At 41.7% G+C, this 15,389-nt stretch overlaps 1 protein-coding gene across 2 annotated transcripts; it reads right to left on the reverse strand.

The window, feature by feature from the left end:
* Nucleotides 1-1,824: 1,824 nt before the first annotated feature.
* rmnd5b (required for meiotic nuclear division 5 homolog B) lies at nucleotides 1,825-13,111 on the reverse strand. 2 transcript variants are annotated; one of them, XM_076291675.1, is made up of 10 exons: nucleotides 13,037-13,111; nucleotides 11,386-11,563; nucleotides 10,971-11,113; nucleotides 10,537-10,674; nucleotides 10,171-10,271; nucleotides 8,764-8,984; nucleotides 8,202-8,367; nucleotides 7,051-7,153; nucleotides 4,977-5,131; nucleotides 1,825-2,371 (listed from the first exon to the last, which is right to left on the reverse strand). In XM_076291675.1, the coding sequence occupies exons 2-10, from the start codon at nucleotides 11,522-11,524 to the stop codon at nucleotides 2,308-2,310; spliced, it is 1,230 nt and encodes a 409-aa protein (XP_076147790.1). In that variant the 5' UTR covers nucleotides 11,525-11,563; nucleotides 13,037-13,111; the 3' UTR covers nucleotides 1,825-2,307. The 2 variants fall into 2 exon arrangements, with proteins under 2 accessions (XP_076147790.1, XP_076147791.1); XM_076291676.1 differs by having other exon boundaries at nucleotides 1,827-2,371; nucleotides 8,818-8,984.
* Between the last annotated feature and the right edge of the window lie 2,278 nt (nucleotides 13,112-15,389).

The raw sequence follows: 15,389 nt of genomic DNA on the forward strand, positions 1-15,389 counted from the left end.
TGCTGATCAGACATTCAAGTGAAGTTCTTCAGCCAGCACGTTACACTCAGGCTCATATCTCAATCTCCTATCATGACGATTCAAGTTTGTTTTTGGCAGAAATTGTTATTATCAAATGGTGTTGGTTACTGTCGTTTTTCCTCCAAAATCATCCATACATCTAAATTTAAAAAAAGCAAGCAAACTACATCTGCCTTGCAGCAAAAGCGTTCAAATTTAAAGGGAAGAAATTTGTTTGTTTGTTTGTCGGCACACTGGTAAAAAGCCAAGAAGCATAAACAGCGAATCACCCAGAGGACAACAGAGTCTTTACACAACAATGCTCCTCCCCTCAGGCATCAAACATCTTCAGTACAAAACAAAATTAATCAATGAGCTCCTACAAAACATTGACTGCTGTTGAACAACTAAGCAGCAAAAAAAAAAGGGAAAAATAATCTACTCCAGAGTTCAATGCGGACAATGGTAATGGGGGTGATGAAATAAGAGATGGAAATGGCTGATCAATTAAAAATTCACCAAACTCACAACCAAACCGTATCTGGATGCGAGCGCACTGACGAGGAGCCAAGCACAACACTCCAGTGACACTTCACTGAACGTTACGACGGCTAACAGGTCACAGAAACCAATTTGACTTTTTTCGTTTATGTTACGTCCTAACATTCATCATCATGATCAGATCTGGAGGGTGTGCAAGTTAAAGTGAAGGTCACTCATGTAAGAGTGACAAGTCCATTGACCTTGTTCATTGTGACAGACAGATGTGGTTCTCCTCCAGTTGGGTGGAGGAAAAGGTTAGGGAGGGGGGTGACCGAAAATGGACACGAAAAACAAGGAGTCCGACTGCAGGTCAGTCAGTCAGTGAGGTCATCTCATAGCATGACCAATTATTTATTTCACGCTTTGAATATATTACAAAGATGTGACTACCCATGAAAGGAAAAGAAAAATTAGTCTCTCAGCACAATTCACAGTAGATTATGTTGTTGTTTTTTTTCCTTTCAAGAAAATATATGTTAAATACATACACAGAGCAAAGAAAAATGGCTTGGATCTTGGAAGTAGGCGGAAAAAAAAACAGAAACCCTAGAAAGCACAAGATCTGTCAATTCCCTGCCCTGTAATAATCAGTAAGTCTTCACACCGATACATGAATATATGCACTTTTATAAATCCCCCATTCACTCACTTGCACACTTGTCCACCATCCCAGTAACCTACCGGGAGAGACACTCTAAAGTTTACAATCAGTAATCCATATTTAGGGAAAAAAGAAAATCTACAGTCTTTAAACATCACCTTAGGTTTTACTGACAAGATTCACAGAGTTAACCTTCACCTTATTCAATATGCTTTGTGTGTGTGTGTGCACAGATCACTGAGAAAGCCCAAGCCGCATTTAATACGTGCCTCTAAATATGTCTATGCTTTTTATGTATTTATATTATATATTTATAATGATGTTTAAATATCATCTGTAAATAAACAACGGTCAAGCATAAACGTGTTGTGTTTTCACCCGAAGAATAGTTGCACGCATTCAGAATAGTTGCACGCATTCCCCCTCAAAAGTGAGCAGACAAAGAACGCAGATAGGGGAAATAAAAATCAAAGTCTTGCAGACTAAGAAAAACTTAAAAATCCTGAAAGAGGAAGGAGAAGGAAAAAAAAACACGCCCCCCCCCCATCCATGTTAGAGAAGACACACACACACACACACACACACACACACACACACACACACACACACACACACACACACACACACACACACACACACACACACACACACACACACACACACACACACACACACACACACACACACACACACACACACACACACACACACACACACACACACACACACACACACACACACACACACACACACACACACACACACACACGAAAGTAGACCAGACAGATATTGAGGGTGTACAAATGAGTGAGTGAATGAATGATCTTATGTATGTATGTACGAATGATCCATTTTCTAACTGTCATTAAAACAATTCTGGACCAGAGACACTTACACACACACACTCTGCTCTACTAGTAAAATTGGTGAGGACACCATTCTGCCGTGGCCTGACTGCTCCAAAAAGGACGTGGGAGGACCCTCCGTCGCACAGAAGGTCTTCCATCGGACAGGAAGGAGGGAGGAAGGGAGGGAGGGATTGAAAGAAAAAAAGCTGGTGTGGGTGGAGGGGCGGCACAGTCGTCGAGTCTGGGAGCGCAGCTCACGCGTCTGGTCAATCCCCCGGTCTTCGCCGTTTGCTTCACTTGCCCTCCGTAGGGACATCAAAAATAGATTTGTTTGGCATCTGACGGGTTCTGCTCCATAGGGCAATAGGGACACTTCAACCTGTTGGACATGGAGACACAGAACACAGCCTCTAAATACAGCCTCCGAATACAGCCTCTAAATACAGCCTCTGAATACAGCCTCCGAATACAGCTTCTGTGTGAGTGAACAGGACATTCTCCTTCACTCACATTCCCTTTCCAAACCATAGGCAGCCAAGACCGTTACTCCAATCTTGCCTTGCATATGATGAAAAGGCCTATTCTCATTTCATCCAAATAACATTGGCATTAAGAGGTCGCACACTCTAATGTCTTGGGCCAATTATTATGGGGCACCGTGAGTGAGGAAGTCTTTCACAGAAAAGTCATTTACAGAGACTCTCTGAGAGTGTCTCCAGAATAAGTAGAGAGTCTTTTAGTGCATCAGACTCGAGGCTTAACACCACTTGCATCTGAGATTATGAAAATAGAAGTCTTATCCCCTCATGTGCTTTATACAGAGCCGGACAGTAACGGAGTACATTTACTTGAGTACAGTACTTGAGTACAATTTTGAGGGATCTGTACTTTACTCATGACTTTACTCAAGTACATTTGAGTGACAAATACTGTACTCTTTACTCCACTACATTTCTATCCATAACCGTGAGTACCCGTTACTACTTCTAAAAAAAAGGAAAAAAGAAAAATCTCGGAAACCCTCAATTTGTTGCTTCCCTCTCAAACGTGATTGGATTGTGCAGGCGCCACTGATTGGGACAGCCTATCAGCAATCACCTTCAGCTTTTCGCCAAAGTCAACTCCATGGTCAGATTTAGATAAGAGATGAAACCATGGACGAAACAATGAATGAAGACGCAGCAGGTCCATCCCGGGAATGTGCCAACCTGTGGCCCCATCTCGCCAGACTATTTCAATTTTCTGAACAAGTTAATGATAGTTTTCGCTTCAAATGTTTCAATTACAAAATAGTATTTTGTATTTGAAATACATATTTTAAATACATGTATTAGAAATACTGCCCATCCCTGGCAACATGGTAAAAAGATGAAAATGACTTGATTTTACTTCCAATTCATTTTACATTTTCCAAGGTATTAACATTAACATTTTTCATAACTCCATTTAGGACGTTTCTGTACATAAATGTAAGCACTGTGGCAGTAGTAATGCAATATTTAGAAAATGTAGGCTACTCTTGTACTCTTGATACTCAAGTACTTTTAAAAACAAGTACTTCAGTACTTTACTTTGTACTTGAGTAAAATTTAGCAAAGGGTATCTGTACTTTTACTCAAGTAATGAAGCTGTGTACTCTGTCCGCCTCTGGCTTTATAATGCCAAGCACCATTAAGAACTTAGAAACTACAGAAGTGGTAGAGCACGTCATTAGGAATTGAAGGGTCATATATAGTAGGGATGCACGATATATCGGCGGCCGATATATTATTAGCCGATAAGTGAAAAAATGAAAATATTATTATCGGTCCGATAACAGAATTTTGGCCGATAATTTGCGCCGATATTTTTTAAAGTCCTAATTTAGGCCTACGTAAGGTCCGTCTGGCTACACTGAGCTACTTGAGCTTGGTTGGCTATACATTTTCCTCAATATAATGTCAGCGGTGTGAATGTATTTCACCACTCTAACAAAATCTGTGGATATGCGTTCATTTGGGAATCTGTGCATCTCATAATTCTCTCGTGAATGATCCGCCATTTAACCTTAACAGAGCGGCGCTCAGCCCTATCTAGAGCCGTCTTGTGCTGGTGTGTTTGCACTTTACCGCACTGGTCGGGGAAACAAATAAACAAACTCGTTAGTGGGACGAGTACATAAGTAGGCCTAGTTCTAAGTTGTGTTTTAGTATTATATTTGCATTACTTTAGCTTAGTATTATTACCTAGAAATATGCTAACCATTCGTGCTTCAGTTTCAGACAGGTCATCATAATAAGTTATTAAAACCTTCGGGGCTAACTCCTTTCATTTCTGCTACAGCAGGTTGTGCGCAACAGAGTAGACGGACATAAGCATAAGATACAGTCTAAGGAGTTGCAGCTTTATTCAGTTACCCGCAGTTGAAACTAAACCTAAGTTTCCCTCACAAACACTGATTTGGTCGCTATACTGTAGCTTATTCCAAGCTGAGCCGTTTATGAGCGTTTAGTCCTAAATGAAAACGATTCAAACTCTCTAGGCACTCACTCGCAATTCACTGACGTCAGGTTCACTTAAAGGAGCCACACATACTGTAGGGCTAGGCTACTGTTATGTTGTTGACTGCTGTACTATTGAGGACTATTATGAGTTCTGCCCATCATTTGGTCGTAGGTAAAATTACTGCAATAAAATTATGCTTATTAAATGCTTTCCCCAAATCACTTTTCACAAATTTTTTTCAAGAGTAATATTATCGGTTATCGTATCGGTATCGGCCACAACAAACCAATAAATATCGGTTATCGTTATCGGCCCTAAAATTCCATATCGGTGCATCTCTAAATATATAGGCCATAAATAGTCTCGGAAATAACTGTGTCTGTGTACATCAAACCCAAGCCCCTCCAGACATAAAATCATCTAGACTTTTCTCTGCTGTCCAAACAGTGGTTCATGAGTGGGGTTGGCAACTACAGGAAGGGGAAATATGGAGGTCTTACTTTCCAGCGTTGGTGAGCTTGTTGAGGGCGTCTCTGGAGATCACATGCCCACAGATGAGCTTCATGGGCGGGTTACTCTCGGAGGTCTGCTGCCTCAGGATGGGGCAGGCGAACACTGAATGGTACCAACACTTCTTACCGAGGTCAATTTCAATCTGCACACACACACACACACACACACACACACGCAAACATCAAACAGGATTATAGAACAGCCATAAACATGCTACACACATAGCTACAGTGCAGACTGTTATGATGTTTACATCTTTATGATTACAAACAAAAAGGCTATGGCTACAAACGGTTATGAATGATGTTTACAACACAAGTTTAAAACTGCCTGATTATACATTTTTCAACCACAAAAAACAAAATCCTTTAACTACATCTTCAACTATAAGTTAGCTTACAGTTTAATCACTGTATAGAGTCACACAGCCCTGATGTAGCTCTGTAGACTTTATGCATGATATGTCTTAGGTCCTATTTTCAGGTGACAGACAGAAAAGAAGACATGACGAGATGACGGTCCAATTTGCGAATGTGTGGATGGATAAAACGATCTGAGACTGTGATTATGAACAAGAAAGTGTGATGAGGAAGTAACACACTTAGAAACGGAAGCTGAAAATGGCCCTGTTGTGCATAGGTAACTACTACACTGCTCAAAAAAATTAAAGGAACACTTTGAAAACACATCAGATACATAATGCAGGATATCTGTGCTGATATGGACTGGTTAATGAGTTACAAAATGAAAGGAGGGTGTTTGAAGGACCAAAACATAATGTCCGAGAGGTGTTTTATTGCATTTAAGTCAGGGAAGTGTGGGGGACAGTCAATGGTGTGAATTCATTTATCCTCCAGGAATTGCCTGCACAATCTTGCCACATGTGGCCATCGTTGAGCACCAGGAGAAACCCAAGGCCCACTGCACCAGTACAGGGTCAGAATATTTCATCCCGATACCTAAGAGCAGTGAGGGTGCCGTTGTCCTGCCCACAGAGGTCTGAGCATCCCTCCAAGGGTATGCCTCCCCAGACCATCACTGAGCCACCACCAATCCGGTCATGCTGAATGATGTTGCAGGCAGCATCATGTTCTCCATGACATCTCCAGCCCCTTTCATGTCTGTCACATGTGCTCAGGGTGAACCTGCTCTCATCTGCGGAAAGCACAGGGCGCTAGTGGCAGACCTGCCAATTTTGTATTCTATGGCAAATGTCAAATGAGCTCCACGGTGCTGGGCAGTGAGCACAGGTCCCTCTAGAGGCCATCGGGCCCTCAGGCCACCTTCATGAAGTCTGTTTCTGACAGTGTGGCCAGAGACATTCACACCAGTGACCTGCTGGAGGTCATTCTGTAGGGCTCTAGCAGGGCTCCTACTGTTCCTCCTTGCATAAAGGAGCAGATACTGGTCCTGCTACTGGGTTAAGGACCTTCTACCACCCTGCCCCGCTCTCCTAGAGCAACTGCCTGTCTCCTGGAATCTCTTCCATGCTCTTGAGACTACGCTGGGAGACACAGCAATCTTTCTGCCAATGGAACATATTGGTGTGCCATTCTGGAGGAGTTGGACTACCTGTGCAACCTCTGTAGGCTCCAGATACTGGCTTATGCTACCAGTAGTAACACTGACACTATCCAAATGCAACACTAGTGAAAAATCTGTCAAGAAGGATAAAGATGGAAAAATTACCAGTTGCCACCACCTGTAAAACCATTCCTGTTTTGGGGGTCGTCTCATAGTTGGCCCTCTAGTACACCTGTAGTCAATTTCGTTGACATCAAAGCTGATTCACAACCACCTCTGTTGCATAACTGGCCAGATCAATATCCCACAAGTGTGACTGACTTGATGCTATACTCCTATGACCAAGTGTTCCCTTTATTTTTTTGAGCAGTGTATATAGTAACTACTATATAGTACTATATAGTGTTCCCAATGATGTTTGCAATGTGATGTGTTTGGTAAGGGACAAAACACTGCTGGGTGTCTCTTTCATTATTATTATTTCTACAAAAGAGCAGTTTTGATTGCGACAGGCCGGTAAACAGAGAATGGAGTTACCGGAAGTTCGTCCTTGTGAGTCCACACCCCACTGCACTGCCGCTGCTCGATGACCTGCTTGATGTTCATCAGGACAGGCAGGGCCATGCAGCCAGAGGCAAAACTACAACACAAAACACAGCGCAGCTGGATTAGCCTCAGTCACGCCACACCACGCCACGCACAGCGCATCACAACACACAGAACACTCCCAACACTCTGACCAACAAAAAGTGACACAAGTAAACAACAGGGACCCTACCGTGGAGCTGGACACTCATCTACATTAGGCCACGATTATAATACACCTGTAATACACTTATAATATAATTATAATAGATGTTTCATGGTGTTACGACCCCCTGTGGCTCAATCAGGCTCTGTGCAGTCAGTGCATGGGCAGTGCAGACTGGCAATTAGTTACTGTGCACACCTGTAGAGGGGAGTGGCTGGGTATTTAAGGGGTTCTACGCTCTCTCTGTTGGGGCACTGTCTGTGTGTGTGTGTGTGTGTATAAGAGTGTGAGTGTATATGTGTTTGTGTATGTATATGTGTGTGTGTGTATATATGTATGTGTGTGTATATATATATGTGTGTGTGTGTGTGTGTGTGTGTGTGTGTGTGCGTGCGTGTGTGCGTGCGTGCGTATCTTTCATTTTGGGCCCTGGGTGCCATTGAGGCATATTCTTTGTCACACTATCTCTTTATGTCTTTACATCTCCCTCCATCTTTCCTATTACTGACACAGGCACTCTTTTTCTTTCCCCTAGACATTTGATTACAGACATTCATCATCTTTGACTACTTTAAATAAAATACTTTTTGGGTTAACATTAATCCTGTTGTCTGGCTTCATTTCTATGTCATGGTTAGGAGCCAGCGTAACACGAGGTAACAACATTAATGAGGCTGGAGAGCAGACATGAATGGAGCTTCATTGGAGAAAAGCAAGTGAGTCATTTCAAAGGTTGTGTGTGCTGGTATTCCACTTCTTTCTATTGCAATGGCAACACAGGCCAATGAGCACTTTGTGACTCATAATTTTAATGATTATGACTCATTAACACCACACACAAGTCATAAGGTAACCTAACCGAGACATGAGCGTCCACGGAGCATGCCATTAAGCACAGACTAGCGCGACAGGTGGACAGCACATCCAGACGAGTCACCTGACGCTGAGGGGGGACTCCACGGAGAGGCCTAAGAGGGCGCAGGCGTCTCTGGTGAAGATGTTGCAGATCTCGGCCCACTGGTTGGTCTCCAGCAAAGTCCGGTAGGGAGAGTTCTCAATGCCGTGCCGAAGGTAGACCAGACTGCCCATCAGGATCTGGATATCTGCACGGGGACCACAGGAGATTTTTTACAGAGATTCTAGTATGAGTACATTTAGCAGGCTTTTATTAATGCAATCTATTATAGTTTCACCAACCCAATTAAGACACCACCATATAGAACCTATGGGACATTGATGAGCCATCGTAGCATAGCCCTGGCCTCGTACAGACCTTTTAACACAAAGTGTGATCTCTCAAGATCTCTCAGTCACACAGAGCATCACTTTATGGTTGACAAAAAGTGGATGACCCTTCTCTCAAAGAGCCTAGCTATATCGTTATTCAAAAACAGCAAAAACAGACAACCATCTCCTAAGTAATGCAGATGCATCCAAACTTTCACACCAAGATTATGTAATAAATAAATAAATAAATAAACAAACATTTCCATATGTACCATTTGGACGGAACACTTGTGCAGCCAATGGGCAGTGGCCTCGGGCTGACTCACCCCTCTGGTGCTGTGCGGCAAAGGGCTGGAAGTGGCGGGCGTACTGCAGAGCCTCCATCTGGTTGCCAATGCCGCCGTTCAGCAGGCTGATGAAGTACAGGCGGTGCAGCTTGAACTCCAGGGTGCTGTTGAGGTCCAGCAGCCGCTGCCTGTTCGTCACGGCCCACCTGGGGAAAGTCAGGAAGAGTGAGCAAGCCACGCAACATATCCACTTACTAAGACCGTGATTTGGGATATCGTGTGACAGCATAGTGTGACAGCTCGGTTGAAGCAACACAAGGAAAACATACATAAAGTAAATATGAAATACCATGTTTATGTCAGCAAATGCTAGCAAACTGATTTGGGAAGTAGTTGCAACAGGAAAAGACCTTATCAAATCTCATCTGTGAGTCCTAGTTAGTGCAAGTCAAATGAGCAATTCAACGACTTCAGAACATGCCAGTGCACTGTAAACACCAACGATGTTTTCACTAAGACGTGGCTCTGACATACTTGTCCTGGGATATACTTGCTTTTAACAAAGCATAAGTGTACACATCATGACTGCCATACGTTATCCTGCATCTTGCATCCTGTGGGTCGTGCACATTCTCAAACATTAATGCAACGTGTGCTCGAGATGCAGTATTTACATGGACGTTAAGGGGCGATGGTATAGGCGCAATACGTGACTGTACACAAGCATGCAAGATCAGTTTTATTTACAACTCCGGGTCTGAATTATGTGCTCTGCCCTCAAGTGAGGACCTCCACGAACACATGTAGTGGCCTCAAGGTTTCGTTCATGCAGCCGGTTGTGTACGCAAACGCTTCGTAGAAAAGCATTTATATCCCAGGCCTTAGGCTGTCTCAGGTCACTTTTCCCTGCCCCTCCTTTTCATTTCACTGAGATACTAGTCTGGCACCTACAATAGACTAACGTTTCTTGGCCAATCAGGCACAAGTGGGGTTGATGTTAGTTGCAAAATCGAAAATGGCTGTGGTAAACGGAAGTAGCAACGCCTACAAACATAAAAAAACATTGCAGTAGGAGGAATGTGTAAATTTATATACAGAAAGGGTAGGCCTAAATACATTGTTTTCTGACTGCCGATGCGGTTTATTATCAGTTTGTAAAGGATAGACAAAGTAGGAAGTAACATTAGCCATCCCGGATCAATGTGATTGAAATCACTGGTACAGCCTAACCAAAGTTACCACAAAGTCTACGCCCGTTGAGGTGCTAGGGTTTGGAAATGTTTCCCCAATCGTGAAAGGCCAGACTCTCTTCACGAAGAGAAAATAAGTCGTGAGCCTGAAAACCAGGCTACTGGCCTGCAGTTTAAACATAAAAGAGCAAAGTGAACTCACTCTAGAGCGGGCCGGAGATCCTGCGTCCGCAAAGCCTCCAGGATTCGATTCAGTTCAAGAAAGGGTTGCTTCATACTCATATCGATAACCACACCAGACTCCTGCAAAACATAACAAAAATGGCACAAGAGAAAATGCCTTGAGATCAGGTAGACAATATTTGCGGACAGCGGTTGTTAAGATTTAACTTGAAAGATAGCCAGGACTGACTAACAGGTTCCTCCAAAGTATGACATGTACAAAAGGTGCTCAATCCTAAACTACTTTTGGCTAGCACTTCTAAGTCATGTTCTTACTGGGAGAACGCTCTAATGAGTTCTGTCTTATGTGCCCATTTGTAATGTATTTTAAGCAGCACTACAGTACCTGGCATAAATCTTCAGCGACGTTGAGCATTCCTTGTCGATAGAGGTGTTCTACAATGGTTTCACTGAGGTACTTCTGTCTCTCTGGCGTATCCCACACGGTTTCAGCAACTACCGCACTCACCTCTGCATCAAAATTCTGCAAAACAAACAACAAATAGAAGGCTTCCTACTTCACAATGTTACTGTCCATCCCTTGTTCCATGGCTTACCCATATGTGTGCAATTTCAAACATTATGACCCCTTCGCCCCCTTTCAAGCTTTTTAAGCCATAATTCCCAACTAAAATATGAAAGAAATATCCTAGAGTACATACTATTTATCCCTCATCCAGTCTAGAAAAGGCCATTTCATCTGAGGTGTAGTTATACACCTTGTCCTTGTCCCCCCACCCCCCGCCACCCAGAAAAAAAATTAAACAAATAAATACTCACCCTATCAATAGCCTTGCCCACTTTGGACACACTGCCATGTATGTCCTTGTGTTTAGACGCCAGCATCTGCACTGTCTCTTTGATTTCCTTGCAGCATTGGGTCATTGTTTGAGAAAAGACGGACAAGTCTGCATCTTGCACACCTGAAAGATCAAATCAGTTAAATCACAACAGGTAAACTTTACAAGTATAATACAGGCTCACAATCCATATTCTTATTGAATGTTATTCTTATTATATAATAAGTATGAACTTATTTCAAGACATAGAACATTATTTTGAGGGTGGAAATATATATATTTTTCCAACTCAAGTTTCCCCTCTACCAGATGAAACACTGGCTGTACATCATTGCATAGCCAAGTTCAAGTCTTTCTTCTCGCGGTATCTCTGTCCATTAACATCAAGGCCTTACCGAAGGCGACCAGCTGACTGCGCAGCTCGCAGACATTCCTCAGCAACTCATCCAGACGCTCCTCGGACTGGTGGCTGTACGTCATGAAGCGGTGGAGAACCTTCTCCAGCTCCCGCTCAACGCAGGCACACTGCTCCATCACGCTAAGGCAGGCCACACATTCACACTGCTCATCCACCTAAAACACAGGGTGTGTACATCAATTGCATCATTAATATGGGACAGGTGCATACACCATACTATATGACAGAGGTGGCATTTACAACACGTGATAAGACAACCACTATCTATAAAATATACAAGCCCTGCATTCATAAGCTACACAATGTAGTCAACACTTATTCAACTTGGGTAAACTAACATGATAACAGATAAGGTCTGACACTCTCAAAACTTTAAAATGATTTGAAGAGGTTGAAAAACAACTTTACTTTTTATGCTACAGTGGTTATGAATGCCTTCACTTAAATTTGCAATAAGATGATGGAAACAAAACTTGACTAGACCACTGACAAACCTCTATTTTGCTTGCATAGGGATTTTCAGTAGGCCTATGGGAACTACACCAGCTATAATGTGTTTATAATTATTTTTAACCCGTGTTGCGGTCATGTTGCTACAAGACGTGCATTTCTGCCTTGCCAACTGGACTGAACAAGTCTCCTAGTCGCACAGAAACTCATTGTTTACTAGAGAACATGGCTTGCAAGTAACATTACAGAACAAACATGCTGTCACATAGTTGGACACATTTAGATAACCATCTACTAAAGTCTTTTAAAATTAATTAACAAGTTATCATGTGTTAACAGCGCAATGTTCTTAGAAACCTCTCCATTTATGGCGCTGGCAACTTATCCCAAGTCTCAAAAAAAACCTACCAATGTATTCAATGTAACGTTAGCTCAAACAGCTAGCTAGGCCCAGAAGGCATATGTCATAGAACAAACTGAATCGACACACTGCTAGCTTGGGCTAAACCATCTCAATTACTCTATTAGAGAGCAACTGCAAGAATTTGACAAACATATTTCTGACCGTATTTCACATCGGTATTGTGAAACTACTATTAAACTCTTGAAAGAAGAACTAGCCAAATATATTAAACTATCCGCAATGAATTGGCTAGCGCGCTAGCTATTTCAGGACAAAATATTAGCTAGCAACGCAGGCTAAAGCTAGGTTTTAATCAGACAGCATAAACACAGATAAGCACAGGCTAAGACATTTACTGAGCGACATACATTGCCTATACATTGATGCAACATATGAGTTTAATATACTGTATCGTACGTAAACACGAGGGAGTACAGCTAAAAATGATTCCACAATGCCCCAAAGTGAGTGTAAACAATATAGCTGCTAAGTAAATACAGGGAGCATTGCTACAAACCTAACCAGTAAGGTCCAAGGCTAACTGCATTCAGAATATACCTAGCAGATAGATAGCAGAGCTAAAACCATCAAGCACAGGGAAGCGAACAAGCTGGCTAGCTAGGTCCGTGATATGAAATAATTTAAGCCACTGTCTAAATATATGACTAATGCTTCGAATTGTTCGAGTTTAAAATGGTAGCAACTCTCTTTATTCCGAATGACATACTGTACACTTAATTTTAACTGAAAACAAAACAAAACACAATGTACTTGCCTGTTGTGACAGCACCTCTCCACCAGACGTCCCTCGAAGCTATGCGAATTTGTCCTTTACTCTCCTTTTGGGGTTTAGAGGCAGGGGAGCCCTCCAAATATTAGTTACAATGCTGCCACCTACTGTAAAGGATGGAAATGAAGGTTTCATGATAAAGTTTTAAGTGTTCCATTGTTCCATCCATGTTGTAAGCCTGTGTACTCTCAAAGACCTGTCCAGATTGTCCAGGAGAGATGCATAATGAAACAAAAAAACAAAACAAACTAGAATGTTATCGGTCCATAAAATCTAAATATGAATTAAGTCAAGTCAAGTCAAGTCAAGTTTATTTATATAGCGCATTTCATACACAGAGGTCATTCAATGTGCTTTACATAAACAAAACCAAATAATAATAACAAATAAAAGCATAGAAGGGCAATATAGTCAAAGAATAGTTAAAAGGTAAAGATCATAATAAAAAGGAAACATAAAACAAGGTAAAATCATTTAAAAATAAAGAATAATTAGTAAGCAAAACAAAGGCAAAAGTAGTAAAAAAAGTAATAAAAGACAAAGTAGAATAATTATCAAGGCAGATTCAGAATTTGTTACTCGGCACCGTTAGCAGAAAGCATCTGAGAAAAGTTTGGTCTTAAGTCTAGATTTAAAACTGGCTACAGTTGGGGCCTTTTTGATGTCATCCGAAAGTTGGTTCCACAGCTGAGCCGCATAGCAGCTAAAAGCTGCTTTACCATGTTTAGTTCTAACTGTAGGTTTTACTAGCAGGTTTTTCACCTGGGACCTGAGAGGACGAGAAGGTGTGTACTGCTGAAGCATGTCTGACAAGTATTTAGGTCCTGCTCCATTTACTGATTTATAAACAAGCAATAGTGCTTTAAAGTCAATTCTGTGACTTACTGGAAGCCAGTGCAAGGACTTAAGAATTGGAGTAATGTGGTCAGTTCTTTTAGTTTTTGTTAGAATCCTAGCTGCTGCATTTTGTATCACCTGAAGCTGTTTAATAGTCTTTTTAGGAAGGCCTGTGAACAGTCCATTGCAGTAATCAACCCTGCTGGAGATAAATGCATGAATGAGTTTTTCTAAGTCATATTTTGACATCAGCCCTCTGAGTTTGGCAATTAAAAGAATATCTCTCTACTGTCAGAGATATAAAGCAGAGACAGATCCTGACCAAATAGGCTACAGAGTCAGTGACCACAGCCTAGCCACAGAAAAAGGCAGACTAAGAAAGTCATGGTTGCCAAGAGAGCAAAGAGTCTGTGGTCAATGTACGACAGGTGAGGTTGAGACGGAGGTGCACTTTCTTCTTCAATGTAAGAAATATGAACTTATTAGAGATACCTACTTCGATAAATTTACCAACCTAATCCTGGAGTTCCGAAACCTGGGAGAACTGGAAGTACTGCCTGTCTTACTTGGACAGCAAGGACAGACAGCAGCTCTTGCTGCTAAATATGTCACTGAATGCCATAGAGCAAGGGACAGTGATTAGACACCATACACACTATACACATGAAATACCTACCATTTTCAGCACACACACACACACACACACACACACACACACGTTTATATGTATAAATGTCTTATCTATCGTATGTTCTGTATTGTATTGTTTGATGTCCTGCTTTGGCAATGCAAATAAATATTTGTCATGCCAATAAAGCTACCTTGAATTGAATTGAATTGGTGACAATGTTGGACGTCTTAAGCACGTCGGCTCTAGTGCTAAAATAGGGTTTTACTATAAGCAGTTAATTAACATGCAAGGTCAGAAGATGGTGGCCGGTAAGTAAATAAATAAATAAACAAACACATAGATAAGTAGATAGATAGCCTAGATAGATAGGTAGATATCTACCTACATATATACATACAGTACACATACATACATACTGTGCATAGCCTTCATACGAACATACATGCATATATGTTTATGTTTGTTTCTTGGCAGACACTTTTGTCTAAAGCCACTTACAATAAAGTTACATAAAAACAGTTGGCCTATAGGCTAACCATTGGTCTTTTGACGTTTTAACATTTTTCATCACCAGATGAAAACTACTACTACTACAGACTACTGATGTGATATGTTTGTATACTCTAATAAAATTATTGAATAAATTATATTATTGTTGTGAAATGATAAATAATATTATGGTTGTTAGGCTGTTATGTTCTTTTGTGGTATTATGCTTGTATTTCGATAGGCCTATTAGTGCGTATGTGCGCTGTTGGACACAATGTTTGTATACGTTTACCATCTCCAGGGATAGTGGGGGTCACAAGTCATGGCACTGTTATTTTGGGGGTCGTGGGCTGAACAGTTTGGGAACCTCTGGCCTAACAT

The sequence above is a fragment of the Alosa pseudoharengus genome, unplaced genomic scaffold (assembly GCF_046254945.1).
Source record: "Alosa pseudoharengus isolate Yale_2024_CS ecotype anadromous, Long Island Sound unplaced genomic scaffold, YU_APseudo_1.1 YU_APseudo_1.1_scf_19, whole genome shotgun sequence".
In the NCBI taxonomy this organism is placed as follows: domain Eukaryota; kingdom Metazoa; phylum Chordata; class Actinopteri; order Clupeiformes; family Clupeidae; genus Alosa; species Alosa pseudoharengus.